Source organism: Poecilia reticulata, chromosome 21 (assembly GCF_904066995.2).
Source record: "Poecilia reticulata chromosome 21, P_reticulata-male-v2, whole genome shotgun sequence".
NCBI classification, from domain to species: Eukaryota; Metazoa; Chordata; class Actinopteri; order Cyprinodontiformes; family Poeciliidae; genus Poecilia; species Poecilia reticulata.
Window position 1 is genome coordinate 10740048 of NC_088850.1, and position 17311 is coordinate 10757358.

The window sequence follows — 17311 nt, forward strand, 5'->3', positions numbered from 1 at the left end:
AAAAAGAGACATCTTTCAAACCAAATTTGTCGCCATGCATCAAAAAATGCTATTAAAGAGCCTCAAGTGTGTAAATATTTTTAATTAGCTAAGCGCACTTCAAAGTGTTCAGCTTATGAATATGCAAGGTTATATTGTGGTGTTTTTGTTCCATCCGTTGACAGCCATCTGTCGGATGTCTTTGATGCACACCACATGTTTCCTGCTGTTCAAAATGCCAGCACAGGCTCACACTCGAGTTCACGCCTGCATACAGGTCTACTCAGTTTAATAAGTTTTAATACATGATGCATTATAGCAGAGCCTCTTAGAATTTTTAGATATTTTAATTTTCATGCTTTTGCAAGTATGACTTTCAATTTCAAAATTGCTGTTCAGAAATCTTTGTTGTATTTAAGTTTTAGGTGTTAAGATTGAAGTTGCTGCTAATGAAAGATATTGGTAATTTATTTAAAAAAACACACACACACACAGATGATTTTGGGATAATTTGGGAGAGACCCTAAGATTTTAGCTTTTGGCTAGACAATTTTCAGCTTCATTCACCCTGATTTGTAACGAATCAGTCAAGAAATTAAGCAACCAGCCTAGAAAAAGATAACATTTTACACTCTTTATTGGATAAAGTTTCAGGATCCGTGAGAAGTTTTTGAAATTAAAGTGTGAAGGACAGATGTGTATCTCGACCTGAAGTAGGTTTTTTACCTTTTTCTTTCATGGAATATGAGATTTGGAATATTAACTTGATAATCCTTTAAGCATTTTAAACACAAGAACCTGTTTATATCCACTGCCTTTGTGACCTCTGCTCCAAATTTCTTTTTGAAATGACAAACAGATCAGAAAAAATAACTTGAATGGCTTTGTTGGAGTTCATTGATGTAGGAAGGTCACAGCTTTACATAAACCGGAGATTTAAAATTTGCCATAAAGCTTTCCTGTTTCGTGCAGGACTATCTATCTTTTTTTTTTTTTTTTTTTTTGAAGCAGCCCTATGCTGACATCTAACTGCAAATACCTTATTATTTTCATTATCCCCTTTTCTCCCTTACAAGTTGCCACTACTTCTCAGCTCAAAAGGTAAAACATTTCACATGTTAAATTCCCTCATGTTTTTTTAATGTCCTTTACCTTTCGCTCTCAAGTTTTCCATCCGTTCAGTCTTCTGCTTCACTCTTTGGCCATTTCTACTTTTTTCTCACACTGAATGATTTCTGCTTATTGTACCTTGACTTAGTTTTTTTTTTTCTCAAATTCTCCCTCTTTTGCCATGCTCTCTGCCTGTGTAGGCCTCAGGAAGTGGGTGTGCGCCGTGTGTTGAATTGGTTTAGGGGAGAGAGAGGTAAAGAGAGGAGGGGGAAGGGAGGATACTGATTAAAATAATAAACAGCTGTGTGATAGACTGGGGCTAGTGACCAGTGAGATCAAGAGCAACAGAGAGAAGGGGAGAGGATTCAGGATGCCAACTTGAAAGTTTGCTGGACCCTGAATTAGGTTGATTCTAAGGAAGTTTCTTCAACTCAGGGGAATGAAAGAACAGCTCAGCTACTTCTATTATAACTTTTTTTTTCTACAGTCATCGAGAAAATCAGCAGATCTCAGCCTCCAGAAGCCAGAAAGTCGGAGTCCTTGTACCGGATTGTGACGCAGAGCCTTGAGGCAGCTCGCTGCGAACATGTGTCTCCAACAAAAAGAAGAAGGCATTCTTTGACTAAGTGGCCCAGCCATGGCAGTGATTAGGAGGGTGTGATGGAACGAGACCAGACTGGAGTTTGAGACCTGACGGGCAGCTAGTGAGAGAGACGCTGAGGTAGCTGCTTGAGACTTCACTAAGGGGAAGGAAAAAAGCAGACCATGTGCTTCTTTGTATCAATGACTCTCTTCTTGAAGTGCTTGCGGTGGCGTAGCTGGCAGGAATGAAGTTCTTTTTATCTCGGTAATTGAGGACAACCGCCCTGGCCCTGCCCTGGATTGGACTGCTGGACATGGTGTAAACAGCTTCCTTCATGCCCAGAAGGGAAGTGGAGGCAGGGAAGCATAACGGGGTGGAAGGAGAAACGCCAGCCCCAAAAACCTCACAGGTTCACAGAAGCCGACTTGTTCCTCAAGAGAGGAGTTGTTATCTCCTCCCTGCAGACCTCCACCCAAGATTTCTTGGATTTCCCCCTTCGGTTTCAGCGCCTCATTCGTGGGCACAGGAAGTCAAGTGTCAGCCTCCAGCTGTGACTTTATTAAACCTCCAGTGGCACCAGTCGTCTTGAGGTCCAAGTCCCAGCATGACTGCAGGGCAACTCTAACCCTGTCCACTCAGCTGTATGCCCGCCAGAGGAGGATGCTACTGCTGCCATGGGTTGGGATTGGGCGAGCACACACACCAGCACACGTACGCGAGTGCTGCCAAGTGTGTAAGTCACCTGTTTCTGGACTGCGACCTGGGTTAGACCCTCTTATGCTGAAGCTATTCATAAGCATAAAGTTTATTTCTCGCGGGATCCAAGTTTGCTCAGATCTTGGAATTACTAATGATCTTATTGCTGACGTTGGAGGATTGTACTTTGGTAATAACCACTGGAGAACTTGCCAGATTGTTCTTGGTCTTTAATATTCTGCGGCCACTTTGACTGAGAAGATGTAGAGACTGCAGTGAGTGGGAGGAGCCAAAGCACACTCTCGAGAATGATTGGCTGGAACTTCAGTTTGCATGAGCTGCTTGGAAAGTTTGAACAGGTACACATCAATACATAACTATTTTCCCATTTCACTTGAGTTTTGCGTTTAAGTAGCATTCACGTCAATTATCAAAACAAATATTTCTTCTGTATATTTGCTGCATTGTGATTGTTATGATGCTCCAGCTGTCTTTGAGTTCTTAAGTGCAAAGTTGCCAATTTTAATCAAAATTAGACCTGCAATTTATTCACTTAATAGTGCCAATGTTATGGTGGGGTATGGTCAATATTTCCATTTCTACTTTTGATGTCATTTGATGTTTAGTTTAACCCAAGTTAAATCTTGGGTTAAAATCTAGTTTTATAGCTTTGGTTTTAATGCTTTGTTATTCTTTTAAGTATATGTTTTTACATGTGGAACTTGTTTAAAATCAAGATTTTTACAAAAAGCACTGATATATTGCCAGATTGCTACCACCGCATCCTTAAGCCTGTAATGCTTTCACATGCAAGTAAAACACTTTACTTGTTGTGCTGATCTGAGACCATTTGTGGGGACTTAAAACTCTGTATGCTAGTCAGTAACTCACTGATAACATTCATATAGTAGTAAACAGAGGCCAGTTGTTGCTGACTTGATGACCCGTGGCGCATAAATGTTTTTTTTTCTGCGTCCGCGTGTGGAGAGAAAATGATCTGTCACTACATTGCGAGCCCCTCAGGAAGCACATTGACATACATAAACTCCTGCCTCCAAGTAGTCATTCACTGGGAGAAATGAAATTTAAAGGCTGCTTTGTAAATTAATATGTCTGCCTCTGCATGCCCTCACAGTCTGCGTTCTTTCTTGAGTCTTGAATTCATTTGTGTGTGTGTGTGTGTGTGTGTGTGTGTGTGTATAGTTGTCTTTTTATTCTTTTTTTATTTATTTTTATGTGGAAACTGAAGTGCAAAAGAAAAAGGAAAGGGAAGCACTTGGGTAATGACTTGAAACATAGCCAGCTGGCTTCGTTGGAGGGTGTTTTTCTGTCTTTTACTTTAACTGTGTCCATCTAGCTTTCCATCACTCATTCTTAAGGTCTTTGTCTACGCAGCTTCACCCCTGGTGTCTCATTGCTCTTTCCTTGACCTTTTAAAGCAGTGCCTTTTCTAGGTTATTATCTTTGTAGATCACAGCAGTAGGATTGGTTAAATGTCTATTGATAATCAGTAAATGACAGCATGTTCAATTCAGTGCCAGGTTGTTAGTTTTGCAGGAGGTGTTTCTGGACTTTTTGTTTACTGACAAAAACAATTTAAGCTTTTTGAAGTTGTTTTTCCATGATTTTGTTCTTCTTTGATGTGTGACAGTGCAGCCCAGGTAATCACAACTTTATAAACCCCCATACTTATGTTGGGGCCTTCATATTTCACAGCACATCTCTTTGGTGCTGTGGATTTCAGATTGAGACTCAAGGATCAGGTGTTCTGGTCTCTCAGATGTCTGTTTGGATCAGGTTCTGCAGTGAATCGTTGCCATGTCAACGCCTCGGATGCTTTTACCAGTTGTTTGTCCTTATCTGGGCGTGCACATTGACTTGACTTGAATTGGGGTTCTCACCCCAATCAGTTGAAGCAAAGTTAAGCTTTAGTAGTAGCTTGAGAAATGAAAAATCGCCATTTTGTTGTTTTTCACAAATGGAGTAAAGATTTTAAAAATCCCAAATTGTGGGATGAATATGATCAATAATGTGTTGCTGATTTCCACATTTTTTTTGTAAAACTCTAACTTCTGATGCCAACTGTTTCTGATTTCTCTTTAAAAACGGCAAACTACTACATTTGAAATGGTTAATAGCTTTAGTCCTGTGAGAGGGGATTAATTATTAATATTAGAAGAAATCTAAACATCTAAAACGGTGCTTTATTCATTTAAAATTAAAACTGTTTGGCGAGTATACTAGCATTTGGGAAATTGTAGTTTACTTGTTGCAAACCTGAGAAACAGTGCTTTTTAAATGCTTCCACGAATAATGGCTCAGTGCAAATGACATACAAGTATCAGCTAATGATTGGTAATTTCCCACTTACTGTCCATTATTAGCATTATAGTCCTCCAATGTAATGAGACCGTATGTCTCGTTGCTACTCCCTCTACCTACACTAATTTTGTCCCAAATGCAAATCTGCCTCAGTGCTCCAGGCAGTTTTACTGTCATCCACACTGTTTTTGGAGTCTTTATCTTCAGTTGGGTTTAGCCGAGTTGAACAAGCTGAGGGGAGTCCCAGCTGAGAGAGAGAGAGGAAAATGGAGCAGTTTTACACGTCTAAAAATAAAACGTTTGACAGAATCCTCTGCCTACGTCAGCCTCCCTTGTGGTTCAACATTTTCACACAAACGCTCTTTGAGTTCTGGTTGTGTAACGGATCTGCTCTGTTTACCACACACTGTTGATTGTGATTGCGTGCTACAAATGCACAGCCTGAATAGTAACCATTATGTTGCAAAAACCTGATCAAACATACATGCATGCAACCAAACCTTCTATAGAAACTTGCTTCTGGTCTTGTCTGACTTGCCAGTGCAGTAAAAGAGTAAATGTTAAACTTCTTGAACTCCGAGTCCCTTGTGAAACTTTTCTTCCCTCTGAAAATGTGTGCAGTGTCCCATAAACTCATTCGAGGCTAATCTGTGCATGAAAATCCAATATTATTGGCTTTGACAACCAAGGAGGTAGCTGCAAAATCCAATGTGAGGTAAAACGAAGAAACCTTTCTGCTTAATTATTAATTTTTTAATTGAGAAAATTTTTGTTTCCTTTTTGCAGGACATCCAGGCAGAAATTGATGCCCACAATGACATCTACAAGAGTGTGGATGGGAACAAATCGAAGATGGTCAAAGCTCTGGGCAACTCGGAGGAAGCTGTGTTCCTCCAACATAGGCTAGATGACATGAACCAACGCTGGAGTGACCTCAAGGCCAAATCAGCCAACATCCGGTAATTAGAAAACCGTCCAACCCTCATTAATGTAGTAGAAGAAAATGTAATGTCCACACAGAAAGGCCTGTGCAGCCAAAATCCTACAGCCAGCTCCAAAAGATGCAACATCACAGAGCTATCCGACTCTGATTCCTTGGTCAGCTGACCAGTAAATCATGCTAGTGACGAAATGAGTTAAAATGAGAATTTTGTAACTAAATACCAAGGCAACAAGCACTTGCTGTGTACTGATAGCCAAATAGTTTCAGAGAATTCATTTTTTCTTTGACTCCTTGTGGGATGTTGTGCCTAGCAATGTCCAAATAAACAGTACACTGGGAAACTTAGTTAAAATGCTGCTTGGCTTGTTGTTTAGCATCCAAAGTCATTTGGATGCTAAAAAAAGCATATTCATGATATTACTTTAATTTAAACTATTATAGAATATGACAGAAACATAATTAATAACACAAATTCCTGCAAAAGTTTCCTCTGTTGGCATTTTCACTTATTGGTTCAGATGTTTTGTTGGAGTCAGACTGGTGATCCATAGGGTTTAGAGCACTTAGCTTTGTTTTCTATTTTTTCCCCTACAGTGCCTTGCAGAGGTATTTTCTTGAACTGTTCGCTTACATCCATTTTATCAGTGGATTTGAAAGAAGCACATAATTGTGAAGTAGAAAGTAAAAGATCCACAGTTTTCAAAATATTTAAAAAATGAAAACAGGAAATAAGTAGCATGTAGCATTTGTCCTCCAAATTAGTACTTTGTAGAAACGCTTTTCACTGCAGTTACCACTGCTGTTTGGTTGTGGTATGTCTCTACCAGCCTGTCATATCCAGCAAATGTTTATTCATTCTTCCTTTAAAATTGCTCAGCCTGGATGGAGAGCATCTGTGAACATCGGGTTTCCGCAGTACTCTCAGCAAAAGTTGGAGTTTGGTCTAATCTCAGAGCACCGTCTTTTATATGAGAAACAGCGAAAGAGGCTCTTAGAGCATTTTTTTTTCTACCACCAAAGGCAGCATTTCTGAGCTAAACTATAGTTCTGTTAATAGATATGACCCGTGACTCCTCTATAGTTACCTTTAGCCTAAAAAATATGAAAAATGCCTGATTTTGTCTGTGGTACTTTGTTTTGGTCTTTCACATATAATCCAAATAAAACCCACTGTAATCTGGGTTTTCAGCATGACTGAACTTGAAAATGTTCAGCAGGAATAAATACTTTTCAAGGTGTAAATAAATCACTTTGCATCAGCTGCTGGGATTACGCACGCCAGTGTGGCTCAAGGATGGATGGAAGTATGGCTTCTATTACCTCCCAAGGAAAAACCTGAATAAAATATGCCACTCTTTGTCCTGGTAGGTGTAGTTAAGACAGCCTTATCCTTTTCATGTTTTTAAATGTCAAACTTAAACAAAAAAAAGCTTTTTTTCTTCATTAAAAAAGCCTAAACAAAGCTGAGCAGTATGCAACATGCAAAAACCTTCCTGAAAGACCAAAGTGTCTTTTAGGAAGCTGTATAAATGCAAATAACTCTGTGCCAGCCACAAGTCTGGCATAAATAAAACAAATCATTAATGTGCACAAGTGTTGATGCTGAAGAAAGTGAGGGTAGAAGTGGAGATGACAGGAGCCAGATGGAGACATTCAAAGTCCAAATGGAGGAGTGGGAAACGAAAGAAGCAGCACAGCAGAGCCACAGTTGCAGGCAGGAAATGTTAGGATGACTAAAGAGAAAAATAAAACCTGCTGGAGGTGATTCTGAATTTAGACTGGGCTTAGTTCAGAAACATGAGACTAACTGAACCTACTGCATAAAGTTATACTCATTTGCCTTCATGCATAGGAGGGGGGGAGCATCCAGTCCCTGTTTGTGTATAATATACAGCCCATTATGGCTTAATTGCAGTACATTTGTAATTAAAGGTAGCTCGTTGGGTAGCAATAGGAGTTCTCTACTTAGTGTTCAGACACATTACGCTCAAAGGAGAGGAGAAAAAGAAGAATTGCTTCCCAGCATGTATTACATGGATTCTCCTTAGTACACAGATAGCTGCTAACTAAAGTGGGCTCCTGCCCACTCAGTACACCCAGCAGCTTCTATTCAATAAACAGGTTTAAGTAACCCACTGAAGTTTGCAAAATGTAAATCTATGTGTTAAATCTAAACAGGCATTGAGGAAAACCGACACAGATCTATACAATAAATCTGTGCCGAGTTGAAGCTTACATTTTATACACTGTTTTCGCTACTTATTTATTTCATCAAAATTATTTTAAGCCACTTTAAGATTTAAATCTGGCCAAAAAGGCTTTATTTATTTATTTATTTATTTATTTTTTACTATTGAATCATATGAAAAGATGATTCAGAAATAGATCAATAACAGAGAACAACTGGACAAGATGAGAAACCAAGAATAGTATCAAAGAGAAAACGGTATCACAACTAAATCATGTGATGTTTGATGGCAGAGCCCACCTGGAGGCGAGTGCGGAGCGCTGGTCACGTCTTCTGGGCCTCCTCGAGGAGCTTTGGCGGTGGATCTGCACGAAGGACGAGGAGCTGGCCAAGCAGATGCCTGTTGGAGGAGATGTGCCCACTTTGCTGCAGCAGCAGAACCACTGCACGGTGCGTACTCTTAATACGTCCCTGTTGCACTGTGCAGGATCTCTCTTTATCTGTATATATTTGTTTTCTATACACATTTATCTATTAACGTTCACTTGACACTAATTGATCCAACAGGAATCTTAATATAAAGCTCATGTTCTACACAGTGAAGGGGCATTACTGTCAGTTTAAACCCTCATCGTATTTCCAGCTATTGGGCTTTAAATTTTTAATGGTCACATGTCCTCTGAGGCCAAACCCAATATTGAGTGAGTCCTAACTAGCTTCTGTAAAAGAAAAGCAATATTACTCGCCACTGCCGTTCTCCAGGGCAAATTAGAGGTGCTTGTGTGCTGTCAATAGCATGCTCAGATCATTTTGTGCCTGGAAATAAAGACATTAGCTGCCTAAATTGGTCTGCATAGGTTATTTTATTAGTTACTCTATGCAGCACCTTACACAGCCTTTGGTCACTTGGTAGATATCTTTAAAAAGCATATGGAATAAAAAAACAAGAAAAAAAAAACCATTTGGTCTTAAATATGAACATATTTGTTTAGTAGAGAATGAAGTCATATTAAGATATAATTTTTATGAAATTATAAGTGTCACAATAAATATTTGTTACACAGTAAACATCCTAAAATGCAACAGACGATGTTGGAGGAAGTTGTAAGTTTGTCCTATCTCTCATTTTTGTGACTCCAAAAGATCTAAAAAAATCTCCAAAGTTTACTTCTGGACAGCTGCAGTCAATGTTTCACTGAGATTATGTTGCAATAAATTCATGTAATGCTTTTTACAGAGCTTTAAAAGTGAGTGGGGAGAATCTTATTTTGGGAATACTTACAGGCACAGTAATATCTCACTGAAATTCATACATTTACATCTTAAAAAATTCCAAATTATAACAGTTCACCCACTTATTTAACCTTTTGAATTCCCAGAATTATTGTTGGCACCATTATGAATCATTTATGTTTATAAACTGTCGGCGCATGTAATTTTCTGACCCTTCTACGTCCTCCTCCACCCACTGTTGATGTTCTGCACTGAATTATTTATTCTAAACACCAAGTTTTACAAAAGTTATTGCAGAAGTAATTGCTTTCAGACAATTTTTTTACCCTTCAGCTACTGTTTAACCCCAATTGATTGAATTTATCCCTGGTCTCTTTGCTTCTTCTGTTACTACTGATTCATATTTCTTTTTTCTGTAGACAAAAGTAGGAAGAAAGTAAAATAAAAGCCACTTTATGAATACTCTTCATGAATATTACAATTTCTAATGCTAATTTCAAACAATGAAAGAGAATACCAAATTGATAGTATTCAGTTTCCTAATATCTTAATCTAAATCCAAACTATCAAGATGTATAGAGGATGCCCTGTAGAGACAGTTTGCTCTTGCAGCAGCAGATGATCAATTATTTGGCTGCTGTAGCGCCTGCTAAGTGTAGCCTACTGATGATTTAATTGGGAATCATTAATAACAAGAAGAGCAGACCACTCATAAAATGATCTTTAAATTCAGTGATGTATGTTTGATTAAGCTGCATGACAGTCGGCTGAAGAAATACTGGTCTTTTTATGCATTTTTGCATAATAGGTTGGTTATGAGCTAACAGATATTGGGAATTAGCATCTTATACTTTTCAGTGACTCAGTCGGGTAGTTGACCCAAACTAAAAATTACTGACCACACAGTCCAATCTTTATGGACCTCTCCTTTTTTTTATGGGTTTCATTTCATTCACTCCTTTTTGCCCCAGGTTTTTTTTTTTTGCCCCTTTTCTTTGTCCTCCTCATTTCTCTTTTCCTTTTTGTTACATCCCCCCCCCCACCTATTTGCGCGTTCTTCTCTGGTTCCACACCTTTGAGGATGCAAAAATTGGAATAACCTGAGGAGGGAGGTTGAGGAAAGTTTCATTTTCGCACTTTGGAGTTTATATTTCCCCCTTGCTTTCTTCTCTGTTTTCCTAATAGGCTGGCCTGAGGTCTCGCTGACCCTTAGAAGGATGAGTAGAACAGAGAGCCGAGGCTTTGAGCAAGTCATGCTCTATTACTTGCCTGCACTGACAGGCACAGACTCGCAAAGCAACTGTACTCACAAACACGATTTTTCACTCCAACTGCTCAGTCAGATGAACGGGGTTAGTCTGCATTGATGTATGGAAATCAGTATCAGCAAGGTAAGGACGGCTTAGAAGGGCTAAGTGGGGGAAAAAAAAACCTATTTCCTCTTTTTTTTTTTTTTTTTTTTTTTTTATTCTGGAAGGTTGGGGGAGATAAAAGAGAAGGGCTAAGCCACTTAGTCCAGCAGAGAGAGACGGATATTGCTGTTATTAAGGAATCAGAGGAAGGAAAAATCTGAGGGAGCACCGATTTAGACCCAGAGTGGAAAGGGAGCATCAGACAGAAGCACTGTTAGATGAAAGGAAAATGGAAAATGATGTGGAAGTGAGGTAAAGAGCAGATGCATTTTCCAACTTTGTGTTTGTATTCAGCCCAATCTGACTCAAACACTGTTATTATAATCAAATTTGTCATGTTTTTGGTATTATGTTATCTTTCGGAGCGGTGATTGTTTTTCCTGTCTTACATGAATTATTTCTGCGGTCTTTTGTAGTAATTGTCTAAGGGTTGTTGTCTGTTTGCTAAAATCCCATTAAAATATCGCAAATTCAGTTATCTAAAACAAACTCCAACAGCTGAATAAACTCCTCACTCTGATTTCTGAAAACTACTTTTTTTTTTATCACTGTTCCTTCTGCAACAGCTGGCTGCTTGTTCGTGATGGTAGAAAACTTACAGTCTAATTGTTAGAAACATCTGGAGTTTTTTCCTCTGAGTTAAGGAAAGAAATGAAAATGTGAGCCAAGTTAATGTTTATAATCTTCTCATTATTGTGTTTATGTATGCTTATGTAGTTTTAAAGACCCTGCTTTAAACAAGTAAGTTCTAAAAAAAATGTGCTGCAGAGCACATCTTAATCATTGTGTCTCTATGACTGATTAGACCATTTCCACTTTAACCGACTGAATTACAGGAGCCTGAAATGGATTAGAGTGCCTTTATTCTCTCTTGGAAAGGAAGAGTCCTTACCAGACTCATAGTTGTCTCTTTTTGGTTAACTTTTAATTGTTTTCACTTTATATGTTTTTTCAGACTTGTTTTACTTCTGCAGGGCGACAATATTATGGTATGCCAGTCAAACCTGCCGGGTGCATGAACAACAATACATCCATGTCGTTCCCCATAATGTGGTTTTGTGAACAGATGCATAAAACGACTCCAACATTAAAGCTCCACAAATTAGTGTTGTTCAGTGATGTTCTGCCCTTGTAGCTATTTTGATTTGATCAGACAGATTTCTAACTTTTACTTTGAGTTGTTGTAACATAAGCTGTTGCTTTGTGACAATCTGGAGCTTTTTGGATAATGGGAACCATAAAGCAGCATATCAGGCTTTTTTTTGTTTGTTTTTTATTGTTAATGTTCCTCAGCTTTAATGTGTTTTGTGTTGCATTTGTTAAGATCCATAATTTGGCAGCTCCTAAAAAGCAATTTATTGCTATCATGTTTCATCCATATCCAATTTGATGTGTTTTTGCAATCATTGTCCTGTTTGATCATCAGTTTTTGTCCAATTTTTAACTGCTGCTGTTTATTTGAGGTAAAGCTGTTGGAATTTGGAGTTAGCTCTCCTTTAGTATTCTATCCATTTATGCAATGGAAAGGTTTCCTGTTTACAAGAACCAAACCTGGAAGCAGTTGTTCTATCCGACATGTAAGAAAGAAAAAATATATATATCTTGTTTAAAACAACAACCACCTTTTTCAAGATGGCAGTAAATGCAAGGAGAAGGGAGCTATTACATTTTCAGGCTGAATAACTCTGAGGCTCCCTCCTTCTGAAACTGTACATGGATTCAAAAGGTAATTTAGCCCACACAACACAAGCTCAAACATTTGCCTCCTCTAAATGGGAAGTCATCAGCGTCTTGTAATTTATTTGGATGCGAGCGAACCTCTGTTGCAGAGCCTGCTTGAATTTATGTAATTTCCTGCCCTGGAGTTAAGATACGGTTATTTTAAAGTTGTTGTTTTTTTCTGCTTGGTGTATAGCATGGGGGCTGAGATAGTGAGATTTTGAGAGGAGGAAGAGGGATGTTTGGCAGAGCTCTGAAAGGAGCAATGTGGTGATGTTATCTCATTGGCGCCACAGCACAGAGCGCATGGAGATAAGAGTTTGCGGCGACATTCAGAGAGAACGCTTACAATGACCTGTACACAAACGTTGGCACTCGCGCAAAAATATCTCACCTGCAGGAATACACACAGACACGACCAAGGTCAGCGTGACTTCTACTGACAAGATGTCTCTTGAGAGCATTACAGCACATTAGAAGAGTCATCTATTCCTCTGCTCTTTACAAGTCATAGAGGTCTATGCCACATTATGATGTTTTTGAAAAGCAAAAAAGGTATTCAGAAAAAAAAGAATGTTAATCTCTGATTTTATATTTAACGTCGAAGCCTTGGTCTCTTCATTCATAAACGATATGGGGCTTATACCAATGCATATCAAATTAAAAGGTTTGATTTTGCAATACAGAGTGATATCGTATGCATTAGTTTTAGCTTGTCTACGTTCACTTCTGCTGCAATTCTGATACTAATGGTGGAGAAACACTCTGAAAAGAACACGTACGGGAAAAAATCAGCTTTTTCCTTCTTGGTAATTGACTTGGAAGTATTTTTTTTTATTTATCCCAACTCATTATGAAGTGTTTGGGCTCGTAAAGCTATATTAAGAAAATAACACTGTATAGTACTGTTTTCAATCAAGGCTGAGATTGGATTTGTAATTGTGTTGTGAGTATTGGATAAAAACAACTTACTCAAAAAGTGGTAGCGTATGTTTCCACTTCACAGCTCGTCTGTTTACACCTCTCCTGCTCTTCCTCACTCTCTTTTTTTGCTCATTTTCTGAGTTACCTGCATATTATACATGGCGTGTAAATTTGTGGGAAGTCATTGGAAAGGAGCAAACCATTTATTAGCAGAGATGATCTAATTTTTGTTGAGCGCGATGCTCTCTTTCAGCATGACGAACCGCGGGATTCTGTGTGATATTGATGTTAGGGTGGTGTGAGCTTTAATTTAGGAGAAATTTTCACCATGAGATGATGGTTTTTTTTACTTAAAAATTACAAAATAAAAGCAAATACAAAATAACTTGCATTTACAGCTTCTCATAGATTGTGTCATCAGTGTAAATCCAGTGTGTTGTAATCTGGTCATTGCTCAGTGTTGACTGGCCAGATGATTTTTGGCATCCTATTTTTGCAGCCTTTGTTGTTTTAATGAGTGTGCCACTTTATCAAAGTGAATCATCCAATTTAAAGAACTTGCTTCGGTGTCTTCAGCTACACGGCTCTCTTGAGAAAGCAATCCTACACTCCAGTAAGCAATGAAGGCCCACCATGTCATGCACAGTGTAAGTGTGTGCATGTGTGTGCATAGATAGATATGTAAATATTTATAGTAGATAGATATGTAAAAGAGCAATTGTACCCTGACAAACCGTGTCAGAGTTTCAGCACATCTGTGAAACGGAGATCAAGAGAAGTGACATTATCTCTGGATTTTATGGTAATAATCTGTTCAAGTTCACTTCCTTATTTTTCTGTGCATCACTTATCCAATTCACAGACTTCTGGAAAACATCTGGGTGGTGTCTGCATACTTGTGCCGAGATGTAGCTGCTTTCCTCCTTTTTTTTTTTTTTCAAATTACTGTATTACTGCTTTGTTTTTGTCATAAACAAACTTTTTTTTAGGTACTGAAGTCTCTTTCTCTTTTGTTTCTCCTGCAGACTCTTTGCTCTGAACTGAAGGAACGCGAGCATTTGGTAATCAGCACTTTGGACCAGGCCAGGATGTTTCTCGCTGACCAACCCATTGAGGGACCTGGAGAGCCACGGAAAAATCTGCAGCCAAAGACTGGTTAGCTGCCTATTTTTTTATTTTTTTTATTTTTACTTTTTTAAATACCTGATTCTCAATTTTTTTGTCATTTTTGGCTTCCTCAGTTTGGGTAGATCTAAGTGGCTTATTATGGTGCCACAGTCTAAAGCAGTTCATTAATAAGAAGCTTACACTGTGATGATACTTTGATAATGAAAAGGTTAATAATTGGGAAATAATCATTGCTAATAGAAATAATACAAATGTTACTGTCTGGCAGCATGGAGTTGTAACAAGTTTATTAATAATTTAATATTCCATATTAAATGTGATTACTGTGAGGTCTGGATAAATATGGACGATAAAAATAAGATTCTGGAAAAACATCTCTATTCCCAGAAGTTATTTCCTTACTGCGTTGTTAAAAGTTGTCCTTTTCCTTCTGTCCTTTATTCTTTGTTTCCTTTTTTCCTTCCTTATGTTCCACGTGTCCTTCTTTCCTTCTATCCTCTCCGTACACTTCTATGTCCTTCCTCCATTATGTCATCCCAGCTTTACTTCATTTGGTCCTTCCTTCCTTTCTTGTCCAAATATTGTAGTTTTATTTCAGAGCAGTCACCCCATCTAATTACCAAGCTGTAATAGGAAGTGCTACCCTTATCTCACACCAGATAGTTTTGACTTTGAGAGAGCCGCATTCCCCTGACATAAGGTAGATAAGGGATTATATATTCTGTAAGGGAAATACAATCACATTAGATCTTTTTTTATCTCTTCGTGATTGAATCTGGAAAGATTTTTGTTTGTTTAAACTGGCATGACTGTATTGATGTGATAGATGGATGTTTGTCCATGACGAACAGTTATGGATATAATTATTATCCCTTTGTGTAAACTCTCCTGGGAATGACTTTACCCATACATTTTTGTGAGATGTTGCAGTCAATAATAATGAAAGAAGTTATTTTGGACATAAATCTTATAACATTTTTACACAAAGCAACCTTTGCCCTTTTATTTCTTTTTTCCCTTTTTTAAGACTTGGCAACTTTTTGATGCCTTTTTTCCCCCCAACTCTCAGTAAATCGACAATAAATGTCTAGAAAGTCAGAAATAAAAAGTACATCACCTCTTTCATCTCATCAGCACATTTCATCTGAAACTGAAATTTATATAAAAAAAACTTAAGCCAATCCAATGTTTCTGCTTTCTGTGATTTCCAATTAGTTAAGCAAATTGCTTAAAACTACATTTTCTCACTAACCTTAATGCTAGATTTTTTTTGTTATTCCACTCTAACTGGGAGAACTTGTGTGCATGTAGGGATCTGGCTGAGGAGGAAAAAAGAGAAAGATTACTGAGTTGCAACAGGTGAAGAATGATTTTTTCAGTCACCACACAGGAGATGAGACCTTAGACATCATAAAAGCTGCTCATCTTTCTCAGCAGTTAAAACGGTATTTAGGGAGCAGTTATCACGTCTGCCAGCCTTTTCCTCCTTGGTGGCATCATCTGATCTTTGCAATTACCCTATCCACTCACCCTTCCTGCTTGCTCTTTACCTCTTTCTCTCTTTTTTATTTTCTTCTGGCCACTTTCATCATGGCTGCCTTCTGCTCCCGTTCTTCGCCGTTTCTTCAGATTTTTTTTTTTTTGCTACTTATTTTTCTGCATTCAAATTCTTTCTGGTGATATTTTCTCAAACCTGCTAGAGAGCACAAATTTCACATTACACGCTCCACTTATCAAAATTTAAGGATGGTTGCGGCCTTATTATGCCATGTGCTGTTGCAGAATGAGTTGAGGTTTTGAGTTGGCTATTTAGTCATTTTTACGTTTGAACCTGCAGCAAAAAGTAATGTTAAAAACAAGAGGTAGCTGATGAACTTTGTCTTCTTAAACTGTGGCTCATTTTTTGGGATTTAATTTTAACTAGAGGTTTTTTTTTTTTTTTTCGTAGAGTGCAACTTTTGTGTTACAACTTAGTAAAAATGTAGATGGAGGAAGAGATTTTTGTGCTTTTACATGCATTGTCTCTGGTTATAAACCACAGGTTAACAAAAGTACATTTTAGTTTGACCAGAAAAGCTTTTTTGGAGCTTTTTTTATAACCCAGGATTGGACAGAAGATATCTCTGTCCTTCACCTCTTAAAACAGTGAATCTTAATTGTGATATTACTATAAATAATGTGGATATATGAAATTTGATTATTTTGATCCCTAGAATGTCATGTGTGCCTTGTTTTTGATGTTCATGTTTTTTTAAATGTATTTAAAATATTTAGATTGCTTCGCCTATACCTCTTGGGAGGAGGGCAATGGAAACTCATCCTCAGGCGGCAAATGTGGGACTTTGTGTAATTTAAAATATTCATCAATGCACACTGTCACTTTTGAACAAAAGCCCTTTTCCAGAGTTGTCCAAAATTTAGAAAAACATGACTTCCTGCATCTATTTTCCATTCAAATCAAACTGAAATAACATTTGTTAAAAGTGCTGTACATGTTTTGAAAAATAAAAAGCTGGTGTAGTTGTTAAAGATGTCACTCTCATTACAAAGTAGAACGTTTCAATAAGCTAAAAACATTAGAATTTTTTTTTTTTTTTCATTGACTATGTATTTTTTTCCTGACATTTCAGCAGAACCCACCCCAGAGGAGAAGGCCCGAGGACTGGCCCGAGCCATCCGCAAGCAGACTGGGGAGGTGAGGGAGCGGTGGGAGCGGCTGAAGGGCCACGTGGGAGGCTGGCAGGCTCAGGTGGAGCAAGCTCTGGAGCGACTCCAGGACCTGCAGAGCTCCATGGACCAACTCGACCTGCATTTGACACGAGCAGAGGAGACCAAAGCTACCTGGCAGCCGGTGGGCGACCTGCTCATCGACTCTCTTCAGGACCACATCGATAAGACATCAGTGAGTTTGTTGACCTCTGCGGTTTCTTATTTATGGTTTGGAAGACATTGTCAGGTAAACTTCCAGGATGACATGCAAAAATACAAATGGTTATGTTTTTCAATGAATCATTCAGCAGCAGCTTGATTGTGAATAATGTATGAAATCCTGCAAGAATCCGCCTCCCTGTGAA

The 17311-nt window shown here is 38.3% G+C and overlaps 1 protein-coding gene across 14 annotated transcripts in view; it reads left to right on the forward strand.

Moving 5' to 3' along the window:
* utrn (utrophin) overlaps positions 1-17311 on the forward strand; it is a 184098-nt gene that overhangs the window by 107757 nt on the left and 59030 nt on the right. For 9 of the 14 annotated variants that reach the window (XM_008397714.3, XM_008397715.3, XM_081602374.1 and 6 more), the window contains 4 exons: positions 5477-5649; positions 8115-8271; positions 14135-14264; positions 16868-17139. In XM_008397714.3, coding sequence (XP_008395936.2) covers positions 5477-5649; positions 8115-8271; positions 14135-14264; positions 16868-17139 — 732 coding nt within the window. Of the gene's footprint in view, positions 1-1487; positions 2728-5476; positions 5650-8114; positions 8272-14134; positions 14265-16867; positions 17140-17311 lie in introns of those variants that run through there. The other 5 variants (XM_081602376.1, XM_008397708.3, XM_008397710.3 and 2 more) reach the window with 2 other exon arrangements.